Source organism: Perissodus microlepis, chromosome 9, assembly GCF_051167445.1.
Source record: "Perissodus microlepis isolate ML-2025 ecotype Zambia chromosome 9, ASM5116744v1, whole genome shotgun sequence".
Taxonomy (NCBI): Eukaryota; Metazoa; Chordata; class Actinopteri; order Cichliformes; family Cichlidae; genus Perissodus; species Perissodus microlepis.
The window spans coordinates 20,901,111-20,928,935 of record NC_140469.1 but is presented as its reverse complement, the minus strand read 5'-3'; the positions used below and the strand labels follow the sequence as shown (position 1 = coordinate 20,928,935).

The 27,825-nt window shown below is 41.9% G+C and overlaps 1 protein-coding gene and 1 long non-coding RNA gene across 8 annotated transcripts in view; one reads left to right on the top strand and one right to left on the bottom strand.

The window, feature by feature from the left end:
* The window catches only part of asap1b (ArfGAP with SH3 domain, ankyrin repeat and PH domain 1b), an 81,855-nt gene that overhangs the window by 38,601 nt on the left and 15,429 nt on the right, over positions 1-27,825 (top strand). For 4 of the 7 annotated variants that reach the window (XM_084939570.1, XM_084939569.1, XM_084939565.1 and 1 more), the window contains exons 7-19: positions 7,938-8,023; positions 9,284-9,359; positions 10,711-10,797; positions 12,382-12,482; positions 12,604-12,673; positions 18,345-18,432; positions 18,700-18,748; positions 21,549-21,715; positions 23,991-24,124; positions 24,321-24,412; positions 24,492-24,678; positions 26,913-26,998; positions 27,709-27,824. In XM_084939570.1, coding sequence (XP_084795696.1) covers positions 7,938-8,023; positions 9,284-9,359; positions 10,711-10,797; positions 12,382-12,482; positions 12,604-12,673; positions 18,345-18,432; positions 18,700-18,748; positions 21,549-21,715; positions 23,991-24,124; positions 24,321-24,412; positions 24,492-24,678; positions 26,913-26,998; positions 27,709-27,824 — 1,339 coding nt within the window. Of the gene's footprint in view, positions 1-7,937; positions 8,024-9,283; positions 9,360-10,710; positions 10,798-12,105; positions 12,115-12,381; positions 12,483-12,603; positions 12,674-18,344; positions 18,433-18,699; positions 18,749-21,548; positions 21,716-23,990; positions 24,125-24,320; positions 24,413-24,491; positions 24,679-26,912; positions 26,999-27,708; position 27,825 lie in introns of all 7 variants that reach the window. The other 3 variants (XM_084939564.1, XM_084939568.1, XM_084939566.1) reach the window with 1 other exon arrangement.
* On the bottom strand, positions 20,129-23,991 carry LOC146380478 (uncharacterized). Its single transcript, XR_014801309.1, has 2 exons — positions 22,564-23,991; positions 20,129-22,444 (listed from the first exon to the last, which is right to left on the bottom strand). It is a non-coding gene; the product is annotated as an uncharacterized LOC146380478 (long non-coding RNA).

Sequence of the window (27,825 nt, the reverse complement as noted above, 5' to 3'; positions counted from 1 at the left end):
CTGCTCCTGTCACTTCTGTCTTTTACTTTAAAAAAGAAAAGGATCTAAGCTGATTGAAATAATGGTCAGTAAAGGATCTACAAACTATTATTTATTGATATTAAAAAAGATCACTCACTTAATTTAATTCAGTTCATATTTTTCCCCTGGTCCTCAACATCCTGTCAGGGTAGCTGTCCACAGTTGGTGTTTTCATCAAACCCACAAAAAGTCGCTCCAGCAGCCAACGGGGCAAGAGGAGCACGACCAAGAGAGCTGAAATCAAGTTACAGAAACAGATTTTCAAAACTTGAAGCCTTTCATTTTTTTCCTCCGACTCTGTAAAAGCAAAATGTAACCACAGTTGGTAAGCTTGTTCTCTATTTCTGAACATCAGTGGCGTCAGGCGAATCCACAGCCTGTGGGGGAGAATCCCAGCTGATTGGCTTTCGTGACGTAGCATAAAGCATTTTTTCTCTTTGACTCTCTTCTATTAAAACTCCGATATATTTCAGGATATTGAGGCTCAAAAGTTTGTCATACAAAAAAAGAAAAGGTGATTCACGCACAACTGAAACGAAATGCAGGAAATTCAGTAAGATATAAATATGTTTTTGCTACTGATACTGTCACCTAATGTCTCCTGCTTCCTGTTAGCTTGAAATATTAAGACAAAACCACAACTACACACACACACACACACACACACACACACACACACACACAAATGAAGAGCAAAGTTTATTAATAGACTGTATAAAAGTAAACATTTATGGAAAGCAGGCCAAAGGTTAAGCTCTGCCAAACTGAAAACCAGTAGCAACATGTGAGAGGAATTGGTGAATTGAAATTTACGGATAAATTATCGTCATCAACTTGTGCAGAGGAGGTCAGGAGAGAGGTACAACTGTCATGGTTTGGGCTCTTTTTCAGTCAAAGGTGTTGGTGTTGTCAAATTTGATGAAAATATCAACACAGAAAAGTGCGATCGGATTTTGATCCTCCATCCAACACCAGCTGGAACGTGTCTGATCGGTAATGGTTTCACCTTTTAGCATGACAATGCTCCCAAACGCAATGTAACACTAAGGCTACGTTCACACTGCAGGTCTTAATGCTCAATTCCAATTTTTTTGATCAAATCCAATTTTTTGTCTGCTTGTTCACACTACAAATAAAATGCGACAGCAAACGCGCTCTAGTGTGAACGCTCAAAGCGGCCCGCATGCGCAAAAGAAGACGTCACACACATCGCGCTCTGTTTAGACCCAGACCAAACAGTATTGTTTGACTGTTTCGGACTTTACGTTTCCCAATTTTGCTTTAAGTTATGAGGTTATTTTGTTATTTGCATATGGCCTAATAATTATCCTTATTGCTGTTTTAGAGGAGCGGTGCTTCAAAGGATAGTTGCAGATTTCTGTCAGAATCTGCAGATTATACAGTACAAATAAAATGTTCACATTTCTCCAACGTTGTCTTCCCAACAGTTTCACTAACATCTACACGGGATGGCCAGGAAGCGTTCACGATGTCTTCTCCGGCGCTGATAATTGGCGTCTGTCTTGTGTCAGTGATGTAAAAGACAGATTTAATGCGACATGACCGTTCAAACAGCAGTCGCTTTCTAAAACATCAGATATGTATCGGATTCAGTACCACATACGAAAGTGACCCAGGTCGGATTTGAAAATATCGGATTTGTGCTGTTCACACCATATCCGACCATACCATGATTGGATATGGGTCGCATAGGGTCAAAAAAAGTCAGATTTGATGCGCTTTCGCCTGCAGTGTGAACGTAGCCTATGTCATGGACCGGCCTAAGAGAGTTCAGACTGTGTTGAAAAACAAAGGTGGTCGTCCAAATAATGACAAACTCTCTTTTTGCCTTTTATACTATATGTCTATGTATATATTCACAAAATTTCTCCACCTATTTCCTATTTTCCTGTAAATATATAAAGAAATGAGGGGTGGCTCAAGAATACATGACAGTGAGGATCCACGAGTTTCTTCTCATTAATGTTGTAGTTTAACAAAATATGAATTAGTCATTTCTTTTGGTTAAATTAGTGATTTGTCAAAACTGTAATGTGCAGCACCATGTGTAGGGTTTCAACATACAGCTCTGCTACAGTAATGCAAGAGAAAGGCGTGTATTTTCAGTCTTTGTCAGCACTGGAGCTGAACTGGTTGTTGCAGTGATTGCATGTCAGAGGATAAGATTAAGAAGAAAAAGAGTCGATGACACAAGTTGGATATTTGAGCTCTTACTAAACAATCAAACGTTTGTCTTTAAGTGCTTTCAGATGTTCATCTGGTGCCGTGAACGTGTTTGCTGTTAAACATGTTGTAACTCTGTTTGATATTAGCGCACAAAGAGCAAACTTAAAGAAATCTGACAGCGAGAATTAAGTGTAAAACAATTGCGAGCTCCTTATGCGCCCATGAGAATCAGAACAAACTGTTAGAGCTCACTCTGCTCTGCCAAAAACGTCTCTAGTGGTGGGTGGTGACGCCTACGCCTCGTTCACTGTTTTATCCTGGTAGGATTTTTTACATAATGGACCAATGGCTGCTGCACTGCTGTTGGCTGTGTGAATTATTCACTACAAAACTCGCTGCACTTCTTTTGTGCCCTGCCATGCTGATCTGCCCCCTTCTCACTGTGGTTCTCAAGTATTTCCTTGCCCACATTTTCCACCTGTCTTCCAACTTCTCCTTACTCTGTTACAGAGCACGTACTGAATGGCTGATCAAGTCATACTTGATTACCACTGATGTTTTCCAACGACTTCTAAAGCTAAACATGAGCCAACATGAGAATATTAAGAATCTCTGAGCTAATCGCTAACAGCTCAGCTTCACATTAGAAAAGGAAAGTACACCCTCTATCAGTTCTAAGGTTTTATGTATCAGGACATAATAAAAACAATCTGGTCCTTGGCAGGTTTTAAAATTAGATAAATAAAACGTCAGATGAATAGCAACACTTGATATATTCCACTGTTTTAATTTAGAAAAACTAGGAAAAAATCTAGAAGTAGTGTGTAAAAAAACACTCTGATTACATCTACAGGAATTAAAAGGATGAGTAGCAGCCAGGAGCTTCCAATTCAAATGCACTCGATTAGCTGATTATCAGCAAGTAGAGCACCTCCATAAAAGTGAGATTTTGGCAGTTTGATGGTCTGAAGCATTAAGATGTGTTCACACCCTGCAGAGGAGGACTGATATCTGCGAAGATTGCTGCTGCCCATCAATCTGAGAAGGGTTTTAAAATCATTACCAAACAATTTGAAGTCCGTCACTGTACAGTGAGAAAGAGTATTTACAAGTGGAAACCATTTAAGCTCTTGTAGTGTCGCCATGCTTAGAAGAATTAGCCACATCTTGGACTCTACAGGCCTCAGTTAGCATGTTAAAAGTTAAAGTACATTTATAAAAAGACATAACAAGTATAGCTTGTTTGAAAGTATTACCTGCATCTCAAATCTCTAATGCACAGCATATCAGCACAAATGCTTCATACCAACTGTTATGCACGGTGGTGGAGAAGTGTCGATTGGGATTTTGCATCCACAAGACCTGAGCACCTTGCTGTCGGCCATTAACTCCTTCAAAACGATGTGAGAGACCGATAAAGCCATACAGAAAATGATTACGTCCAGTTATTGCTGCTAAACGTGGTTCTACAAGATGTTTAGTCACAGGGTGTACTTAGTTTTTCACTGCTTCTGGACTTTGTTTGAGTTTTTGTTGAATAAATAATGAAATAGTGTAATCTGTCATGTTGTTGATCATCTGAGGGTTTTTTTTATTATTATTTTGGTAATCTGGTAAGGTACCAAATTATATTTCATTATGTCCTGTTATGTAAAAGTGAAGAAGGTGTACTTTTTTGCACTACTGTAGATGCTAATATGCACCAACTCTGTCAGGATGCCAGCATATGTTATGTTAGCGGTGTTATAGGTTTGTGGCTCTAAAACCAAAGCCCTTATCTCATAATAGTTTTAGCTCTCCTAGTAACGGCTTTTAATGTGGTAATACCAGCTGCTAATCCGCTTGGCTGCTCGGTTCAGTGTTTGGAGATGCTAGTGTGCATTTTAGCTCACTTTCACATGACCCTTACTTGCATTTTTTTTCTGGTATCATAGAAACTTTATTTGAATCTCAGCTTTTATAGGTCCCCTTAAGGTTTATTAAGATGGTATTTTTTTTTAATCTTGTGTCCCTGATGCACATACTTAGGGCCTAATGGAGTGAGCTCAGCTAATCAAGTTTATTTTCGCCTCTGAATGTCTTACAATTAAAATCGTGCTGCTCTTACAGATAGACATGGGATTGTTATCAGCGGGAATCATTTACGCCTTTGCAAAGCAAATGATGTTTGCATGCAGCAGAACTTCTGTAAGACAAGCCAAGGTAAAAATAAACCTTGATTAGCTGAGCTGTCAGTATTATGCAGCGGCTTTGTGCATCTGAAGTTGTTTGAAACTCATTTGAATTCATAATAAATTATATTGGGCACACAAGTTTTAAAATAATTACATTCTGGGACTTTGAGGAAACTGTGGAGCTCCTAATCTTTAGCTATACGTGTCTATGTGAGATTCCCTCACTCTTTAGGTTTTTATCAAGCGTAGTACTCACACGTTTAGCATTTAAAGAGCTTCATTATCGTGAATTTGAAGTTGTTTATGGCCACTTAAATACAAAGGTCACTTTATGTACTTTTTTTTTTTTGTTTTGCTTTTAGTCTCTTCTGACTTCACACTATGTTTATCAGCTAGTCATAACCGTTTCCTGCTGAGCAGCCACTGTTAAGAGCTGCAGACAGCTTGATCTGCAAATGCTGCTACAAAAGGGCTGAAAAATGAAGTGAAACAGTAAAAGAAGAAAAACATGAGTAAAAAATGTGAAAAAGTCAAATTATTAAAACATCAGATTTACAGATTTTAGTAACCAGAAAATATTTAATGATGTGGACGAGTGAAAAAAGTAAATCCAAAATGGAAATGAATGGAAAATAATTAGTGCTCGAATTGTGTTCAAGAATATTTGCAGAAGTAAAACAGCTTGTAAGATAAATAATTACAGCTACAGTTCAGATTGTCAGCCAAACACATGAAATGTGGCCTTTAATTCTTTGGTTATTGATTCGAGTTACTCCTGAAGGTAAAAGTGGTTTTAGTGGTTGAACGTTGTTGCTTGATTAATTAATTAATTGTAGAGAAGTCCGGCTCAAATTTGGGTTTAAAAATGTGAATATTTAACAACATAATTTTTAGTTATAAATAAACTTTTGGCATATTTATAAAATATTTGTGTTTTCCCGTTTTGATCATTTAAATTTGTTGCGCACTGTCAAATCTCCCAAAATCAAGATGAGATCTATTTATTAGAAGGATGGCACTGAAGCAGAAGGATGGAAAAACATTAAAACCTCCTGAATTAATTAAATAGAAAAATATGATACAGAAAGTTACGTTTACAGGAAGAATGTCCCCAAAAATTAAGGGGGAAGCTTTTGAGCTATTGAGATATGGCTGGAAATTATAAATATCCTTTTTCTTTCTTGTAGAGCGGCATGTAAAAACATGTGGATGTATTTGGATACATATAATGTACTCCTATCCTACCCCCCCCCCCCCCCCCCCCCCCCCCCCTTCAGATGGCATGTTTGTTTTTATATATAAATGATGTTTTTTCCCTTTTATCCTTTTAAAATGTCAAGTATTTAAAAAAAACAAACAGGAAAGTGGTTTTACAGCCAATCGTTCTAAAGCACCGTAAGAAAGAGGAGAAGCCTTTCATTCATTTCAGCCTTCAGAGAAGCTTCATATTGTTTATGATGATCATCTGCAGGCTCAACACGGCGCCTCCTTTCACGTTGTGTTTCATACGCTGCTGCAGAAATGTTTGAACCGGCACTTGAGGGAGATTTATCTTCGCATGATTCCAGAAGACCATCACATTATCCAATTTAGCAGTCCGCCTCCAGCTGATGCTGAATGCCAAAGACGAGTTGTAGCTCCTACATTACATTAGCTCCGACTTCCTCTTTCGCTGGCTTCCTCGGTCCCAGATTTGATTTTAAAATTCTTGAGAGCGTTGCACATCCGTGCTGATTTGCTTTGTCCTCCCAGACCGACAGGAGTCCTCTGAGCAGGATAAAAACATCTTTGTGGTTTTGACCACTTGTGTTTTTTTTTGTTTTTTTTTAAACCGGCCTCACTGAAAACGCCAGTTTGATGACTTTGTGGTTTCAAGAATATATTTATCTTAAAAAAGAACATGTTAACGCACTATAATGAGAACATGACTGCTTGGTTCTGTGTATTCGGGACAAATATAGCTCAGTGTAGAGGCTGAACACTGAGTTTTAAAAACTCCATGACCCACCAGGCGCTGGTGTGCCTGTGGACTCATTAATATTTATATTCAGAGATGTCAAACCACTTCAGATAATGTATGAGCATGAGCTGGCAGGGCCGTGGATGTTTATGTCTTTATCATTGTTTCACATAGTTGTGCAGATTTGCTGTAAGATGAGATGAGCTGCGTTCAGGGACGTTACCTAATGTATACAATGGTTGGTGTCTCTGAGTTATAACATGCATCAGTGTTATAAAAGTTCGGATTTGCAGCTAAAATAATACATAGATTAGACTTAAATTCTACTGATGGGAGTTAGATAATGCTGTTCTGTAATTTAAAAAAATGTTGTCTGTGTTTTGAAGCATTTTGTAAGTGTACAAGGTGTTGTGAAAAACAAAAAGAGGAGCTACAGTAATCATTCGGATCAAAAATCTCTTAATCAACAGCCACAGAGGCTGGAGATATCAGTGGTGCTGCTGTTGTGTGCAGGGCGTTTGCTGCAGTCAGTGGTACAATCTGTTCATCCCACTTAACCTCATTTCTCTCACACTCGCTCGTGCACTCGCTCTCTCGCCGTTACTCAATCACCAGATTACAGGACGCTCTCACTCTCTCACCCTTTTCATCCCACGTTGCCGGTGAACGAGTGCGGAAAGGCCAGGCTCAGCAGGCTGTGCTCTGCTCTGCCCAGACGCGGCAGCAGTGCGAACGTCGCTGCTCATTCACACAAAATAGTCCGAACTCGCACATTCAGCAGCTCGCTGCGAAACACTGAACCTGCACAAGCCTGGCACAAAATGTGGATAATCTCCCGTCCAACAGGCTGCGTGAGGCAGACAAAGGCGGGGGTTGGGGGGCGGCACATGCGTGCGTGCATGCACACGCATATGCACGCATCCACACGCGCTCAGGCGTGTGCTAATGCACCCAAGCATCCGAACACAATACTAGGAGCAAATTGAAACTGTATGTTGGCGTCACAGGCTTCAGAGCGGTATTGTGTAATAGAGTAAAATTTCCCGTAGAGCTAAAAGTGGTCTTTAGCTGTGACTCTTTGTAAATCTCCGTGGATTGGCACACTGAAGGATTAGTTTCAGATTAAGATCCTCTTTTATTTGTTTGTTTGGTCGGAGCGTCGTCTGAAGGCACCCAGACTGAGCACACAGCCTACAAAGCACTTTCTCGAGAGGCTGTTCCTTTTTTCTTTCTTTTTTTTAATAATGCTAATGTTAAATATTTCCCATCAACCCTTTGAAACTTTATTTAGATCAAGGCAGACGGATGGTATTCTCCTGCTCTACAAGGGAATTTCACAGTGTTTGTCTGGTCTCGGCTCCCACAGTGTTGAGGCAGGCTTGGCTCGCACATCAAAGGTCTCATGAACATATGTGCACTCAGATGAGATTATCATAATGCAAAGTGCTCATGTTATAAGTATCTAAGGCAAAAGCAGAAGCTTTTACTGTCTGTGTAACAGTGCTGGCATGTTATACCTCATTAAACCCAGAAATCCTTTAAACGTACCCTACATTTCAACTCATGGCTGAACTCTGCTTCTCCCCTTCTTGCAGTACCTGATCAAAGTAAACGAGATCAAGACCAAGAAAGGAGTGGACCTCCTTCAGAATCTAATTAAGTATTACCACGCACAGTGCAAGTAAGTACCACCTTAATCCCCCTAACCCATATGTAACGCTCTCCTGGCATGTCCATCACACCCACCAACGAAACTCTTTCAAAAGAAGTAGGTTGCTGCCTCACTCTCTGTCTTGCCGTGCAGCTCTTGATGTCAATTTCCTTGCTCCTGCATGAATCACAGCTCTGCAGGGTGCACAGGAACACATATATAGCTCTCATAAATATGCACAGGTCCTCACAAAGATGCGTTCTGACAGCTCCAGGGTTTGGCGGGTAAATAAAGTGGGTGCTCTCCACGCCAGAACCGCGGCCTGTGACAGAATGACAGATCATCTCTCAGCGTTCTAGTTCCTGTCATAATACCGGGAGAAAACAATACACTTCCCCTTTAATCTGTCCAACCTGGGCCTTGATGAAAAACTGCAGTGGTGATGGATTAGAGGCATAAGGACGCCGGATGGCGAGCTGAGGAAAGTGCAGGAGGCAATTTTGTGTTCACTTCAGCTTTAATTCGACTTCTAAAATTAAGAAAGTTACAATCTAACACTACTGCAGTGTTAGATTAATGTTTCCCTCAACTCTGCACTAAAAGTGGCAAATAAAAGGTTGTCAGAAACTGTAGTCATAATGGATGTCAGTTATTAAATTACCCAAAAAACGGCAAGTAAAATGAATCCATCGCTAACTATGCAGCACAGCAAAATGTGCCAAAGGAAGTCAAGTCAAGGGAGGTGAATCCTTTTCTAAAACTGCAGTATAAACACTTAAACTGTGCATTCTGACACTCTGCAAAGTCAACAGTACTTGACACGGAGAGCACGCTGGAGTGGGAGGAGAGATGTGGGCTCATCGGTGCAGAGGCTGAAAGAAAACAAGCAGAGGGAAAGCGGTGGCAGCGAAAATAATGAAAAGAGGAAGGGAGATGTATGTTTCGAGAAGAAAAAAGCATAGACGGAGAGAGAGGGATGGCAATGGAGATGGAGGTCATTAGTGGTGATTTGCGGCCGTGGAGCTGCATCGAGGTGTGTACCGCTGACACATCTGTAATGGATTTCAGGATGTGCTAAGCACCTCTGCAAATCTGCCCAGCACTCCTGTGCCAGAATGAGCCCGGCTATACATTAAACTGCCTCCATCGCCCTATCCCTCTCTCTCTCTTTCTGTGACCTTCGTAAAGGCCAAACCAAGCTCACTGTAACACATGACATTTGATCACGTCACGCATCTGGATGACTTTTAATGCCAGTGAAGTTCACGTGTTATCTCTGTTCCCCCCCAGTTTCTTCCAAGATGGCTTGAAGACAGCAGATAAGCTGAAGCAGTACATCGAGAAGCTGGCAGCTGATCTCTACAATGTAAAACTCCTCTTCGCTCTGGTTTCATCTCCTGCTCACTATAGGGTTTCATTTTTCATAGAAAAAAACTTCTGAGCTATCCCAAGAGTCTGTCACCTGCTTTCCTGGACAAAACTAAGAAGTATCTTTACAATGAGCAAACCAAATTATTTTCACTTCACTTTAATTACACATTACATATCTATATATCTATATATCAATATATATATCTATATATATGAGATATCTCTATATCTATATATTCACTATATCTATATATTCACTATATCTATATCTATATATATCTATATATATCTATATATATCTATATATATATATATATATAGATATAGATATAGATATATAGATATATATAGATATAGATATATATAGATATATAGAGCACATGTAGCATTCTGACACAGGCAAGGATAATCCTTCACCAAATGCTGACCACCACTTCTTATTTACAGCACTGCTGTGCTTTCTCCTGAAGCAGCAGTTTTCTCAGCTCTTGCACTTTTTAAAGCAAGAAAAGTTGGGCAATCCTGCACCCACTGTCATGATTCAGGAAAATACCAAACCTCACATAACTTGTTGGGCTCAGGAGGTATAGGCTGGTCATCTACTAGTCTACCAATCTGCCAATCCCTGACCACATCAGTCTGTAAACCAAAGTATCCTCGGGCAAGACAGTGAACCCCGAGATCCTCCTAATGTGTTCAGCGGAGTGTAAATGTAAGATGGATATATGGATGGGTGAATGAGACAGGTGGTATAAAGTGCTTTGAGTGCTTAAGTAAAGAAGAAAGTGGAGCTATGACAGAACCAGTCCATTCACTATAACTTTTTTCTCAGCACCTGTAAACTGTTGTTTTCAAGCCCTGAAATTTTCCTGACTTGGGCCACGTTTGGATCAAACATTATTCAGTCTTTCAGCTCCTTAGTACGATGTTTGATTGTGCTGACGTGAGAGCAGTGCAGTTAATAGTTTGGTACTTTCACTGCGCCTAAGTGTATCTTCACAAATCAAAAGTAAACTCTGCGATTTAAGTGATTGGATCATTTGGGCTGTAGATGTTTTGCCTGAATATTACTGCCCTTGTTTCTGGTATAAAACACTGTCTTTTATTGATGTTTCATTTATTGCCTTTAAAGTTTATACATACTTTTTGTTTTTTATTTTTATCAGCTAATTATACTGCTGTCTTTCTTGGCCAGGACACTCTTGTAAAAGAGATTTTTAATCTCAAGAGTCACACTTTCCTGGTTAAATGAACATTGCATAAATAATAAAGAAGGGAAACTAAACTAAAAGTGCATTATTAGCCCTCTTTGCTTTCCTCTTATATCTTTACTTCACTATCTGCAGATCAAACAAACTCAGGATGAGGAGAAGAAGCAGCTGACTGCCCTGCGAGATCTGATCAAGTCCTCCCTCCAGTTGGACCAGAAGGAGGTAAGCAGGTCACACCCTACCACACAAAGCCAAATTTAAACCCACAACTTGCCAGCCCAGCACAAACTCAGCTGTACTGGGCTGAAAACAGGCCTGACTCAGTCATCCCAGTCATTCTGAAACCTCCTTTTTTTTTTTTTACGTCCTCTCACTCTGGCCACCACCAACTTTTGGAGCTTGTCTCCAGCAGCACAGAGCGAGTGCCCAGTGCTGTACCATGCTGGTAGCCAGTGTGTGGTAGGCTTTGCTGGTGACCAGCGTTGTGCCTCACTGGCTGCTCAGTGGAGAGCCACTCGCTGCCCGACTCTCACACACTTTCCAGCACTCATACTTGCCAACCTTGAGACCTCAGAATTAGGGAGACATTGAAAAGGGCTGTTGGTGGGGAGGTGATAAATACATTTTACAGTGTTTATTTATCGGATAAAATACGTTAAATGTCACTGTTATTATTGGCTGGGGTGTCCAAATTCAGAGGCTGTGTGAAAACCCCGGAGGAACCCTCCCGAGGGATTAATAAAGTTAAATTAATCTAATCTAATCGAATAACTTTAATCTCAGCCAAACCGATTTACTCACGAACAAATAAAACACTGAAAAAGCCAAACAATAACATTTTTAAGTTATCAAAGTGACTTATATATCACGTTTAACCCGAGTAGCGAAAGACCGCGGGGGTTTGAAAACGATGTGTCAGGAGTTTGGTGTTCTCGCCGGCTCAGATATTTGAAGTTTACACAGCTACATTCTCACCTGAAAACATGTTAAAAGTTTTTTTGCGACCCAGAAAGAGAAATAAGAGCAATATTAAAACTAAATAGCTGCCGCCATTGTTGGAAACTGGAATTGGCTGGGCCGCACTATGAATTCTGCGATATGGTTTTTCAATTTTGTTGTCCGGGTGGAAAATCGGGAGAAATTCAGGAGAATGGTGGCTCCGGGAGATTTTCTGGAGGGGCACTGAAATTCGGGATTCTCCCGGAAAAATCGGGAGGGTTGGCATGCATGCCAGCACTGCCGGCTCGTTTTACTTATCAGCACAGGCTGCTTCGGCTGTGCGTTAGCTCACACCCTCTCGGTTCACACGTTCACACTCTCGGTGTGCCTGTCTGCATGAAACAATATATACAGTTTTTCACATTTCAGTTATTCTGTCTGTAGCACCACTTTTAGACAATAAGCACAGAGGATTGTAGGTTTGGTTAACACACGGGCAGGTAGCACACTTTCTCGCACCTGAGCCGGATCTTTCACGCCTCTCCCCTCTATCTCCCCCTCCTCTCTGCCTTCTGCTTGTCTGGAATCAAGTCTAGAAGAGTAAGTGTTGGTGCATGTTGAGCATGCTGGCGTCTGTGTTCTTCAGCTTGACAGTAGAGTGCTTTATCCCTGTAGAGATGTTGCAGAGCATGCCTTTTACCTCCTTTTATTTTTAAGTCTTCACTCTTGGTTTGTTTTTCGGAAGCACTTTGATGTCAGAGAATCCTTTTTGTGTGTGTGTTGTCTATGTGTTGCATGTCTTTATTAAGCCTCTCTGTTCTGTGCACACAAAGTGTTTATTTTGTGTTATCGTGCGGGTTTGCGCAGGACTCGCAGAGCAAGCAGGGTGGCTACAGCATGCACCAGCTGCAGGGAAACAAGGAGTTTGGGAGTGAGAAGAAAGGCTACCTGCTGAAGAAGAGTGATGGGTAAGCTGCTAACACAGCGAATAAATAAAAAAACGCTGTAGTGTGCGTTCACGACGCATTAAAATGTAAAGCAGGCAGGAAATATCTCTAATGATTGACCCCGCCCCTTCGCCTCTCACAGGCTGAGGAAGGTGTGGCAGAGGAGGCAGTGCTCAGTGAAGGGGGGCATCCTCACCATCTCTCATGCCACAGTGAGTACACACACACACACACACACACACACACACAGGCACAGCTGCTCATATGAACCCCATGACCCTCAGCACTGACTGTGCGGATCAAAAGGAGAACATCATGTGGGGAGGTTGTGGGGTTTTTTTCTCTCTCTCTCTCTCTCTCTCTCTCTCTCTCTCTCTCTCTCTCTCTCTCGTCACAATCTGGAGGCTGGCACAGTGGAATTGACATAAATGGGTTGTCATGGCAACCTTGCCTCACCCTCTTACCCCCCTTGCTGCCTGCTGCGCCTCGGTGACTCATCTCAGAGCGAGTGTGAGGGTACCGCCACCGCTGCCGCTCTTGTGCAGCAGGCACGTTTCAGTGTGATGTTTTCTTTCCCGCTCCGGACCTCGGGAATCTAACGCGGGGCTCGTATATCTGGGTTAATTCTGTCAACCGCCGGCCACTGAGGTGTAACCTACAGAGCCTCGAAACTCCCACGGGACCAGCTGGACTGTCGGGGGGGCTTAGCGCAATCAGTAGCTCTTAGCTAATTGTGGCAGAGCAGTGGCAGGTGTCTCATCACGCTCGGACAGTCCATCTGTTAACAGGAAACGATGCATTGTTCTGGAATTTATTATGTTTTTGGTGCTTTTAGTGTTTGCTGAAAGCTCCTAAAGGTTTTTTTCTTCTCTTGAATCTTACTTACGTCAGTGTGGTCATCAAAAACATTTGAACCTTGTCAATATTAAAAGCAAGACTTTCTGATTGAAATTCCTCTTACAGCTTATAAATACAATTCAGATTAAAGTGACCCCCCCCCCCTCCAAAACAAACAAACAAACAACCTGATAACATAACCAACAAATGAACTGAGCTTCAACATTAACTTGACTTTTAATATTATTTAAATGTATCCAGGAGAATAGATTTAGCAATTAGTATCATTTCTATGTGATTTATTCATTCAGACAGCTTTGACAAGTCGGCGCGAGACAACTATTGAAATGTTGTTTTATTAATCCTTTGGGGGAAGGTTGGGGTGTCGAGAAGGGCATCCTGCACAGAAATCTGCCAAATCAAATCTGCAGAGCTACCAGCTGTGGCTTATTTTAATATATGCACTTTGATTATTTTTAATTAAATTCTTTCAGCCTTGCCTTTTGTTATAGAGCACAGCAGGTATTGGATATATGTCTTTACCAATATTCCCATACCTGTATTCAGTTCAGTTTAGTTCAGTTTTTTCCTTCAGAATTTTCATGGCATAGATTCAACAAGGCGCTGGAATCATTCCTCAGAGAGTTTGGTTCATATTGACGTTGCAGCTTCACAATCTTGCTGCAGATTTGTTGGCTGCGCATCCATGATATGAATCTCTTGTTCCACTGTACAGTACAGTGAACCATCAGTATCTCACAGCAGTCCAGACTTCTGTTGTCCAGCTTTGGTGAGCCCCTGAGAACTGTAGATTTTGATTTTTGTGGGATTTTTTTGTGGCACATCACTACTGACAGTGAAATTCTTAGACTCAGACCCCCCTCAGTATAGCACACAAGGAAGCAATATTGCACTAACACTCACATGTAAACTATACTGGTTTTTAGTAAAAATAGAAAAAAAAAATACAAATACTATAACAGCTGTAGTGCAGAGATAAAACGTCAAACGTATACATGATAAGGTTCCTACGTTTTTGTTTTTATTGTCCAGTTTTCACAAACTAGTTGGCGACAAGCTGTTAGTTGTGACGCTCGTCTGCTGGTAGGGAAGGTACTGTCTGTCCAGCAAAGAAGCTCTGATTTCCTAACTGTGCATAGCAGAAAGAAAATAGCCAATAACACAAATGCATCTTTGTACTGGCAGATTATATCAACCCACTGATTGGGACTGGTTCCAATTTGCAAGTTAACTGTGTGGTTTGTGCGTGCAGATTAAAAGTAGGACTGCTTAGATGCTGCAGAAACCCCCAAACTTCCAGAATTGAGCTTGAGGAAGACACACTTACCACAAACCACACACGGGGGTGAGAAGCAGAGTTTATATATATATTCTGTTGTTTGTAGCTGTAATACCGAACAGAGCAGATGTTATGCTCTCATAAAGTGTTTACATCACCAGGAAACCTTAGATGTGTTTTATTTGTCGTTATGCTAACAACTTGACTCCGGGGACTCTGGGTCAGTCATCGCTGCGGTCAGACTGAAATACCTCAACAAATAAACTAATGGCGCTCCCTTCAGCCTCAGCTGTACTTTGTGTTTAGAGCTAAGTAGCAGATGATGGCTAATGGTCAACACCATATCTGCTAAACACTAACATATTGTCTCTGTGAACGTGCCGGTGTTAGCACAGCCTTACAAATCCGCAAGCATGTCTGTGTAGTAACAGCCTGTGGATTAAATCAGATAAATCATCCCTGACGGCTTTAAGCATACATGCAAATGTTTGAATTCAACCTTATTTACTTCTAACCGGTGAGGATTGGCAGCGAGTCGGGCGTGTGGGATGAGCTTGGTGGAGTTGGCACTCTGGCGGCTTATTTCCCAGCAGACACAGCAGTTGCTCCAGCTGTAACACAGCGGGGAGGATCAGGATGATCGCGACTGACGTGAACGTGAGCTTTGTTGTTTTGAACTTTCACGCTGCTGCTGCAAAGACGCTCTGAGGAAGTGGTCGCCTGTGATGTGAGAGGAAAATGTTTTCTCTTATTGCGTTTTGTGATGGAGGAACTAAATCTTTGACCTCAGTTTCTAATTTAGCCCACTGAGCGGTTATCATACTGAGCTTGTAATCGTTTTTCTCTGTCCGAGAGCAGTTTACCGCCGCTTCAGGTTTTTCCCTTTTCTTCAGGCCTCAGTGCAGATGAACTTTAGGTGGCTTTAGTTGGATGTGGCATCTTGCCAGCAGGCTAACACCAACTCCAAGGCTCATAACAGCCTGTTAGCATTTCATTAGCACGTGCCCTCGTCCCCCCTCTGCCCGGGCACTGGCAGGAGACAATGCTCAGTATGTACGTGCCAACTGGACCCAATTATTACAGTACACAGCCCAGCCAGCTCAGTCCACTGTCTTAATGGGGGCACCTTGAGTTCAGCTTGTAGTTCGGACCGCAGAAGCTTTGTTGAATAATAAAAACACGAGTTGATACAATTATCTACGAGAATTATGCAAATCTTTTTAAAATGAAAATATACCCACCATCTGGTGGCTCCAGCTACTCAAACATGAGCATTTTTTTTTCCTTTTCTATATAATTTCTTTTTGTTGTTTCTGACAAAATGAACAACGTGAAGACCCCTCAGTTTGTGGGAAACCCAGAAATGTTTTTCATTCACCAAGTCAGCAAAACAAATTGTGCATATGTTGCTCATATTTTATTTCCTACTTTGTTGTTTTTATGCACAAATGTCCGGTGTTCTGGGAATCCATCCTACCTGACAAACCATCCTACCCGTTGTTTCTGCGCATGCGCACAACATGAAATTAAGTGGCGAAGCATCCTACCTTTATGAATATTAGCTAGAAAAATACTCTGCAGGTAAAATTAAGTGCCAAACCATCCTACCTTTGTGAATGTGACCTACAAGCATACTTTAACAGCTAAAATTTAGTGGCAAATCATCCTACCTTTGTGACTGTTACCTACAAGCATACTTTAACAGCTAAAATTTAGTGGCAAATCATCCTACCTTTGTTAATGAGGGCTAGAAAAATACTCTGACGGGTAAAATTAAGTGCCAAACCATCCTACCTTTGTGACTGTTACCTACAACCATACTTTAATGGGCAAAGTTAAGTGGCAAACCATCATACCTACTTAAATTTGTGCTGGAATTACTCTGTGACGACAGAAATGTACATAAATTACTTAAGGTAGGACGTTTTGCCAAAGTAGGATGGTTTGTCAGAACACTGGATCTGGAAACCAGATGGGCTCTACTGCCAAACATCAAAGGAAGTTTCTGTGCATTTCTGTTATCACTGTGACACCTGTAAAAACACATCTGGGTCACTCTACGTGGACAGGAAATAGACTTGAAATGAATTTCTTCCCTTCAACCAAACTTTTACTTTCACCCGCCATATTTCTGCATGTACAGCGTCAACAGTCGGGTGGATTGTGTGTGAAAATGTTTGCACACTTTGAATTCAGCTTGAGGAGGAGCCTTGATCACTTGTTGAGGCCTCTGTGAGGCTGTGCTTGCTGTATTAGCTGAATGCTAACATGCTCACAATGACAGTGTTAAATGCTGATGCTTAGCTGTGTTCACGATTGTCGTAATTAATCGGCACTACAGCTAAGGGTGATGAAGTTTAACCTTTAGAGAATAATCCATTTATTTTTACGGCACTTTCTAAAACACACAGTTACAAAGTGGTTCACAGTTTGAGTACAGCCCCATATTAAAGATAAGACTACATGTTCCAGGACACAGATGCACAAACATGCGGCCTTGCATTCATTCCCGCATACACACTTCCAGAGACGCTAACTTATAGCAATGACTCTTCAGCAGCTTCGTTTAAAACAAACCAGAGATTCGGCCGACCTGATAGGCTGAGGAAGTTTGTTCCAAACATTAGGAGTTACAGCCCTAAAAAGTGTGGAACAGTTTAAGGGCTGCTGCATGTGCTGAAGCTTGGCCATGTAGGATTTCATGTGTTCTCAATAATTTATTTTTTTTAATGGATTCTGAGTTTCACTGGATGCCAGCGAAGGGAAGCAAGAACAGGGGTGATATGTGAGCTGTGGCTAGTTACCACTCAGACTGAAGGCTTAGGGGCCGAGCGGGTGGGCAGCATGGACACCCAGCTGTTTGAATGAAACCATAGATGCATCTATGAAACATCCTGCACGAATTCTTGTGAACCCAAGTGTTCAAATAGACCTTTGACCAAAATAACAGGCTATGATGTATAATCGCTCGTGTCATGACAGTGCCGGTACGAATACGTTGTGATTAAGAGAGCATGCATACATTAAGGCTGAATTTGGTGATGTAGGCGTTTCAGTGGTGACCTGGCAGGTGGGTGTTCTTGAACTTGTACTTCCAGGCAATTTGTGCCACCTTAAGACGCTACTGCCAGGAGGCTTAGCCTAGCTGCTGCGTTCTGGACCAGTTAAAGACTGGCTGAAGAGAAAGGAGAGGGAATCGGACAGGAGAAAATTAAGGCGACTGCTAAAAGTTCTAAATTATTGGGTGGCAGTAGACGTTTGAGTTTTGCAATGATTGTTAGATTCAAAATTCAGATGCAGGTGAATAATATTGATAGCAAAATTCCTGGTGGGGCTCGTGAGGACTGAAAATTAGAGCCTCAGTTTTGCCGGGATTAAGATGAAGGGAATTTGAAGACATCCAGTTATTAACGGCAGTGAATTATTCAATGAGGTAGGAGAAGCTGACGGGTCGCCAGCTCATCCAGGTGAGCTGTAGCGACACCAGATATTACTGTTTTTGTGGGTAATACGACGATGATGTCACTGAACGATGAAAAGTGATCCACACAGTCACTGCAGTTCATCCGAGGAACACCAGCTTACATGCATACACGTGTCGACTGCTTCTCATTTTGAGATGTTTGACTGAACTTAAATCCCCAAAGCACCGAAATATTTATGTCTCTGATGTGAGGACGGTGTTGTGCTTGTGTGTAATATTTCCACTGTGGTCCAGTGTGTGATCTTTGTGTTTGTTCTTACAGTCCAACAGGCAGCCAGTCAAACTCAACCTGCTCACCTGCCAGGTGAAACCAAGCACTGAGGACCGGAAATGCTTTGATCTCATTTCTCGTAAGTTCCACACCCCCCCCCACACACACACACACACACACGGTCACACACTTTAACGCATGCCTGAATGGCTCGGTGACAAACACTTGTAATATGATGAGAGTTGCCTCTTGTAAAAGGACCTGTGGAAACTCCACATGCAGTTTTCTTTGTATAATAGTGTATTAAGAACACAGATAAGCGTTTGAATCATTTGCTGCATGCTGGCTATCATAAATGCAAAAGTAGACATTTGCATTTTTTAACTCCACCGTTTATTGTTTGCAGATAACCGGACGTATCATTTCCAGGCCGAGGATGAGCAGGAGTTTGTCATGTGAGTACTTCAGAGTAACGACAGACACATGATCCTCGTTCTGCTTGTTATCGCTGTTTGAATCAGTCTGACACCACTTCGCCTCAGTCTACACACCCATTTATTCTTCTATGTGTGATCTCGCTAAAGGTGTCTTTAGCTGTCAGCTAAAGGTTTTTCATTAATGGGACGCCGGTTAGTCGCTGGTGTGTCGCTTCATTGTCACTCTTGAACACAGGAAGTGTTTTTCCACTTTGTAGAGAGCAGTGAGGCTGCGGCTCTGTGGCAGCGAGGATGGCAGTGGGATTGGTGGTCTGGAGTAATTCAGGTCGCTGTAACTTCATGCTGTTGCTTCCCCATACCCTCACGCAAGAGCAGACACACATACACAGGAATAACCGCGGTTGTGCTACCTATTTAAGAGATCCTTTCACACACTTAACGTGTTTAAATTAGTTAAAAAAAATGTGTCTTAGCGTTGTTCACTTTTGCCGTTTCTGTTGAAGTCTAATCGTATTTATGACACAAGAAGTCATATTGTTAATTGGCGAGTTGTCTGTATAGTCAGACAAATTTAGTCGTCATTGTGGCTAAAAAACAAGCATTAGATAATTTTTGGGAACTATATAAAAGCCTGTACGTTGTGTTTTTTTGAGTTACAGGAGCAGTTCTGCAGCGCAGAGTATGCCGTCTGCATTCATGTGAAATTTGAATAATTCATATGTCACAAAGACACGGCTTTGCTTTTACCATGTGGGAGGACGAACAGAAAGTTAAATTTGTAAATTAAGGCTGGTTGGTCAGAGTAAAGCAGCTGCAGGCACGTTAAACTGTGCAACAGTCGTTTTTTGGTGTCTGCGGTAACCATGTAAAGTCGCTAATTTGTCATCGTGTTGTGGAAACCGGCCGCCTCAATTTTCCAGAAATTTCAAGTGAAACTAGCTTTGTCAGTTTGTGAGAATAAGTCACAGGATGATGAATGCATGAGTTTTCCTGTTTGCTTGACGGATTATGGATCAGATTTTGATTTAAGTAAATAAAAGTACTGGTATGTGTTTTGAACTATAAGTGCACTTGTTGCCAAATGTGCTGGCCTGATTGGTCAGATCTGTTTATTCACATGTGAAAATCTGAAAGACCGAGCTTCTACTGAAAGAATAAATATCACAGATTCATCCAGTGAAAGTACGCGGTCAGTGTGAGCGGCGGACTTAAGAATGAGTCAGAAAAATATTTTTAAAGCATGAAAAATTCACCCAGATTTTACACGACCAGTGTTTAAAGGCCTTCACTTCTCGAAGCTCAAAGCAACCTCACTTTAACTTAAAACAAAGGCCACAACACTAAAATAATAAAATAAAACACAAATAACAATGAAAAAATAGAACTGAGAAACTGGGATTAATCGATTGTCAACGTACGTATGTGATTTTTAATGAAACTATTAACCCTGTTAATATAATACATGTTTAAGCAATAAAGTATTTTTTTAAAAGCCAGATATTTGTTTAATATTTAATTCTTTTTTTAAAAAAAAATTGTCACAAGGTTCAATTAAAACTCCTTTTTAAAAAAAATTATATTTTGGTGATTTTTGTTTTCATGGTTCAGGCTTTACAGGCTTTTTAATAGCTTGCCCAACAAACAGGAGCTGGGATGAGATCAGCAGTTGCGTACAGATAAACAAAAACAGTTGAATGCAGTGTTGTGATGACGTTGTTGGACATAAGATGTGATTCCCCCGTAGCCGAATCACTCATAAACACAGAGGAGTGAAAACAAACCCGAGTCTGAATACTGTCGATCTGCCACTCTGTGATGCTGTGGCTGTTCTTCCTCTGATGGTGGAAACTTTCTTCCAGCCTCGCTGTGGCTTTGCCTCTTCGCTCAGTGCTGCTTGAACACTTCGTGTTGCTTGTAATCCTTTGGGATGCCACTCGCGGCTCTGCTCTGCTCCTTCCGTCACGCAATTCCAACTGCAGTGGTGTCGGCGATGGCGTCGTCTTCTTTGTAGTTCCCTTCAAATATTTAGTGTTTCATAGGGCGCTCGCTTCACGTAATCACGCTCTTCCTCAATTAGGCCGACAGCATATTATAATGCATATTGTAAGCAAACACGCAAACGCTTTTGGCCTGGCATCTGCACACCTACGCATTAGTGGATTAAAATATCTTGTTTTTCCACACATGGAGATAAACAGACAATCGAATGCATCGGTTTGTGTGCCCACTGTCTGTCTGCTCTCAGAGAGGGGATTGAGTGGCAGTGACAGAGGAAGGGCTGCGATCGGCTGCGTGTGTGCAGACTGTGCTTCGTGTAGTGAATTGCAGGAGGTTGTGTTTGTACGCCCGCCTCATTGTAACGGCCACAGGCCTGCGTGGGTGCGTTGGTTCCTCTTTAACCTTTTCGAAGAAACCAAAGAATGGGCAAATATTTGTGTGTTTTAGCATCTTTGTAAAGCAAAAATGCAACATAATCCCTTCTTTTAGCTTCCCTGTTGCTGCTTTTCTGTGTATTTTTGTGATTTTGATGCATTTAGACAAGATAAAAGGTCACTGAAGGCTTTAAGAACCTGTGATGGGCGCTTTCCTGACATTTTATCACAAAATGATGCTATCCTGAATTGCTCTCCTTAACTTTACCCCTAGCTGTTTTTATATTTTTGTTGGGTTTTTCTCTGTATCTATGAAGCGCCTTGAGGCGACTTTTGTTGTGATTTGGCGCTATATAAATAAAATTGAATTGAATTTAATTGAATCTCAATAAAGTAAAATTTTATTTTATTGTTTGTAATGTCTCTAACAATGTTCCCTCTTGCAGTTGGATCTCGGTGCTGACCAACAGCAAGGAGGAGGCGTTAAACATGGCGTTTCGTGGCGAGCAGAGCAGCGGAGGGGAGGACGGATTAGAGGATCTCACCAAAGCCATCATAGAAGACGTGCTGCGCATGCCGGGCAATGAAGTCTGCTGCGACTGTGGAGCTGCAGGTGTGTTTGTGGGGCTGCGTGAGTCCATTTAAATGTGGACCATGTTTTATTTAAAGCCGTTCTCCTGTCTCGGTAGCTTTATAATGTCACCACTGCCTTGAACTCCGTGTCCTTCAGTTAGATGGTTGCTGAGCGAGCTACACTGCAGTGTGTGTGCGCGCATGCTGGTGCTGTTAGCATTCAGGACGCAGCTCTATCCCGATATTCCCCCTCACATTAGAAAGCAAAGAGTCAGCACTCAGGAGTGCCGTGGACACTCAGGCCCTCTGACTCTCAGCACACACAGGCTTGCATCCACACACTCCACTCTGTCTGTATAAACACACACAGCAGCTTGCAGAGTACTGGGGCGGTGGACTTTATCTCTTGGGGGAGAAAAAAAAACATTTCTGGGCTTTGAGAAACAACATCATTACATCACGATGTTACATAAGTCACACGCTTCGTCGACCCCTGCGGTCCTCGGAGAGCGGAGGTAATTTGTCATGTCTGCTCTCTTGTTGCTGCATCCGTTCATATACATGGCTTTGGCATAACACATGTTCCAGATGTGGATTTAAGCATCTGATTCCTGTTGTTTTCCTTTATCTGACTGAGAAGGTGACGCCCGTGCTTCCCTTTCCTCAACACATAAAATTAATTTGGTGGTTAAAGGACCTTTTTATGACTTTCAAAGGTCACCTCGTTGTTCCCTCTGCTGCTCATTCGATGCTCTGACTGGAAATTCATCTGTAAGATAGAATTAATCAGCTATAGAGGACCCATAAATTCACAATGCATCTGTTAATTGTGTTGTGTAAATGTGTGCACGTGCCTTCCTGCTGTCTGTGTTTGTGTGCATGACTCACCGGGTTTTTGGGCTGTCTCTATCGTTTCCACCAGCCTCCTCTGGTGTTAACTTGTCAGCTTCAGACAGAGCAGCACCCCTCGCCTCACAGCATCAGCATCACTGAGGTCACAGTTTAAAACTTCCTTAATTCCCCTGGATTGCATCAGAACATCAGTCAGCAAAGTCGCTCAGTCTCTGGAGGTTTCGAGGATCTGCCACATCTCTGTGCGCGTGCGCCTTTGTGCTTTGCAGTGGTGGTGTATTAATAAATAAAATCAATGAATATAGTGGAAAAATAAGCTGTGGTTTAGCAGCTGAATCAGGGCTAGTTTATTCACACGATGGTTGTTTTCTGTTGCAGTGATTTGAGGATATGGTACATGTGGACATGCAAAGCCTAACTGGCAGTTTATGCTTAGTGCTGTTACCCTTACGAATGGTCCGGCTTTACATGCATTTCAGTGTTAATGCAGGACCACAGATATTTCCAGAAAACTGAGGGAGAGAGTGTTGCATCAGTTAGAAAAGATGAGACATTCTGTGGAGGAAGAAAAAACCTAAGCAATCGCTTTGTTTCCTGTTTCAACTTCTTCTTTTGTGTCATCAGAGTCAAGCACGCCTCAAGCATCACTATAAATGCTTTTGTGGCGGTTTTAAAGTCACAGTGCTTGCGGCCAGTGACTAGTGCGGCAAGCATAACACAATACAGAACAAGCATCAGTTATATAAGAAGTCAGGAAGAGCTTGAAAAGAGGCATCTGTAGCAGAGGTGGGTTGCAAAGCAGATTGCAGGGCAGCAGCAATTTAAAAAGGAAATAAAACTGCATGCTGCATGTAAGATTTGCTACATGTGGGGAGGTTTATCAGCTGAGCCCTCGATGCTGTCGGATAGGGTTGTCAAACATAAGGCCCGGGGCCCAGAATTGTCCCGGCAAAGACTCTAATCCAAACCACTAGATGGTACTGGAAAATGTGAATGAGCGCATAAAGTTTGGACTTCAAACTGTATTTTCATACATTTTACAAAATTTTTACTGATGGCTGAAGACCTACCTCATTGCTATTCATACTATACAGAAGTAATTAAGTAATAAATAAAAGTCATCTAAAAGTTTCTGTTAGTTTTGGGTTTTTTTTACAGTATGTGCACAGTGAAAACATTGTTTTTAAAGCAGCATTTCTTTATAATTTAGAAAAACTGAGATTTATTGTTAAAATTGCACTTTTTGTATTAAAATGTCTCAGGAATTAAATACATAGTTAAAATTTAGACTGGAAGAAAGGCGAGTTTCTTTGGTTCGGCCAACTTAAGATCAAAGCGGGCTGTATATGTGGCCCACAGTGTAAAATGAGTTTGACATCCTTACTGTAGGAGGTCAAATCACCACTTGTTTATATATCAGCCTCCTGTAGCCGTAATAACTTGTATTACACTGTTGTCTGTAGACCCAAAGTGGCTGTCCACCAACCTGGGGATCCTCACCTGCATCGAGTGCTCTGGCATCCACCGAGAGATGGGAGTCCACATTTCCCGCATCCAGTCCATGGAGCTCGACAAGTTAGGAACCTCAGAACTCTTGGTGAGTCAGACGAACGGCCTGTCGAGGGAACTGATCTTATTTTCGAGGCACACCCTTCACTGTTTTCACCTGAAATATGAGGAATCATGAAAGAGTATTGTGAAGACAGGATGGAGCCAATTTTAATCTGTAAAGCTGCAGGGATGCATCATGTGTCTTTCTTTGGTTGCTGATGTTTCCCTTCTTTCTCCCACAGCTGGCCAAGAATGTAGGGAACAGTAGCTTCAATGAGATCATGGAGGGAAACCTCCCCTCCCCATCACCAAAGCCCACTCCCTCCAGTGACATGTAAGTTTTATATATATATAAACAAATCTTTATCTCTCAACTCAACTCTCTAACTCTTTTTTTGACATTTTGTCCACAGGACAGTGAGGAAGGAGTTTATCAACGCCAAGTATGTGGACCACAAGTACGCGAGGAAGACTTGCACGTCTGCGGCAGCTAAAATGATCGAGTTGTTTGAGGCGGTTCAGTCCAGGGACCTGCTGGCACTTATTCAGGTCTATGCGGAGGGGGTGGAGCTTATGGAGCCGCTTCCAGAGGCAGGACCGGTGAGTCAAAGAGACATCTAAAGGTCTGATTTATCCAAAGTTAAAAACACGATAAGATAATTTTGTTTCAAACATTTTTTTTATGGTGTCGAAATCAATGTCAGTAGAGGTGAATCGAAAAATAAACATTAGTGCTTTTAAAGACTGACAGTGTTAGATTTGTCCAACAGTTTTCTTAGTCTTATAGATAGATAGAACTTTATTAATCCCTTGGGTAGGTTCCTCTGGGAAATTCTATAATAAGTCATGTTTTTTAAGAGAGATGTTTCCACTGTAGAAACTTTTTAGTTATTTGTTTAACTTGAAGGAAATCTCTCTTTTATTGTGTGTCCACAGTTTAGGAACTGTAGACTATCAAAGTTTGCAGAAACCTAAATTATAGGACTTTTTATAGGTCCTACAGGGCAGAAGAGAAACTTTTTATTGGCAAAAATGTACAGTGATTGGTCCAAGTCTGGATTGTTGTAGCTCTGGTGTACACAACGTACTGTTAAAGAAAAGGCTCTAAAAGTGGAACATAGCCCAGAAAATGGATCAACAATGAAGTCCAGGCTTTATTAACTCTATATGTTATGGAAGAAATGCACCATTTTCACTCTTGGAGGCAAAATAGAATAATTTTCAGTCATATTTCCCTTCAACTTGCTGCCTAGGACATCTCCCCAAAGTGATGCAATGCGGAAAGAAAATGGAGAAGCGTAATCTTGTGATTATAAGAGAGTAAAACACCACATCTGCTTTGTAATAGCACTACACATAAAATTGCACGCCTAAAACAATTTGCTGAAGGTCATAAAATTGTGCCTTAAAAAGTGCATCTTTACAGATGGGGACCATTTATGCCAATAAAGCAAAACATTATATCCAACTCTGACGACACCTCGTTTCTCTGTAGCCAGCTACAGATCACACTGTCAGGTAACTCTAAGCCAAAATCAGCCACAGGGTTAAAAGTTTAAAAGGCCAGTAGAGGGTCATACAGCGAGCAGAAATCACAAATAATCAAGAAAAAAAGCACATGAATGAACCCTGTATGGAAATGGGCAGTAATTAAACCATTAAATGGCTTGAGGAGCTCAAATGAATTCAAACATGAACACTTGAAGCCAGAGCTGTCCGCTTCTCCTGACAGGACTTAGAAGAAAATATGCAAAAACATGCCTGGAATCCGGGCTGCATCATAACACGTGCAGACCGCGACGCTCAGAAGCCGCCTGGTCAGTGCTCTGTGCGTGTTCCTGCAGTGGTTTCATCCTCATGTGAGGTTTCTTCCCAGCAACACCACCGCTGCTGACACGTTCCTGCCAGCTGGTGAATTATTTGGCAGTTAGAAATGGGTGTAACAGTTGGAAAATTCTGAGTCATCCGGGTTAACTTCTCCAGCAGGTGGTGATAGCCAGCAAACCTCCACCACATTGCAAGGCATCATGTGTTTTGAGTCCACATATATTTAGATGGCGACATCTGTAGCGGCTCAGTTCATGCGTCTGTTTTTTATTTTGTGGTTCGGCTTGTTTTGGGTTTTTTTCCCCTCTCGCTTTTGTTCTCTTGCCTTTTTGCTGTTTTTAGGCAAAAATGAAAGTTGAATAACAAGCAGTGTCTGGTGAGGATACAGTACCGTGAACAACATGCGTGATAAGACTTAATCTGACGTAAATGGGTCAAGGTTTTATAACCCGAACACGGTCGTTCCCTAATGAAAAATTAAGTGCACAATGCTGCAGAGGAATAAAAGAGGATATCGTCTGGTGACGGAGAGTGGGGGGGTGGTGCTGCTGAACGCGCTGTGAAGTCTGACTCACCGATATCTGATCTGCTGCTGTCAGTGCATCCGAAGGGGCTGCACCGTGACTTCCCACCCCCAACTCAAAACACAGACAGCGTGACAGCAGTGCGTGATTAAATCCGACCCCCTCTCAGATGCCAACAGATCCACTAAATGTAAGCGTTAGCTCCATATGTTTCCCCTTTACCTCCATCTTTAATGCTGAATCTAAACCACCACCACCTAGATCCAGCTTTGGTGCTGCAAGGCAGATGAAATAAAAGCAAGAGACTCCCAGGAATGGACAAAAGCCGGCATCAGGCCTGCAGAAGTATTATTTTTAGGAGCCATTTTGTTTACTGCAGCTTGTTTAAATGCTGAAAGAGTCGCAGACAGAGAGAGAATACAGAATGGATGCTGCCCAAGATCGCCCCACTGAGTCTTTGCTGTGTTTGATGGCCCCCTGCAGGAAGCTGGAGAGACTGCACTGCATTACTCTGTACGGACTGCTGACCAGACCTCCCTGCACTTGGTGGACTTCCTCGTGCAGAACAGGTACATTTCGTTTTTTTAAAGAGCTGCTAAACCTTTTAGAAAATGCAGCTGCGTGCATTCAGCTTGGCTCAGGAGGAGTGTAAAGAGCTGTTCAAGTTTCATAAAAACACACGCGAGTACTTTGGAGTAAAATTGTGTATAAAACAGCACAGCTTGGTGTAAACACTCTGTATTAAATTTGATCCGTCTGTCTGCTGCGAGTCACTTTCTGTGCTCTAGTCTAATAAAGCAGTGCAGAGGAAAAGCTTCACGCGGCACAGCTCAGCTCAGCTCAGATTCCCACAAGGCAAACAGAAATGGGTCAAGCACTTGTTCTCTGCCTTAATTTATTCCTCTCCTTTCAATTGTTTACCCACCACTGCTCCAACTGCACACAGTCTCCACTGCTGAACTGAGACCCCCTCATTAATTAAACCCATGTCTAGGCCTTGTCTTTTAATATTTTTTTTGTTGCCTTCATGGGAATTGCAGAAGATCTAAAGATTGCTACTGCGCCATTAGCTGTAGTTTGTAGTTTTTCTTGAATGATTTAATGTCTCACCTCTACTCAAGACGTCTAATGTGCTGTTTCCAATCCTCTTCTTTCATGCTAAACCTCAAAATCCTGAGCAATAACATATTAACCTAAAGCTGCAGGATTGTGGAAAACACCCTCAGGCATGTGACCTCACTGCGCGAGTCTTGTTTTTTTTGTTTTTTTCCTAACTCAGCGGTAACCTGGATAAGCAGACGGAGTGGGGGAACACCGCCCTGCATTACTGCTGCATGTACGAAAAGCCAGAGTGCCTCAAGTTACTCCTGAGGGGCAAGCCTGCCACCGACATCAG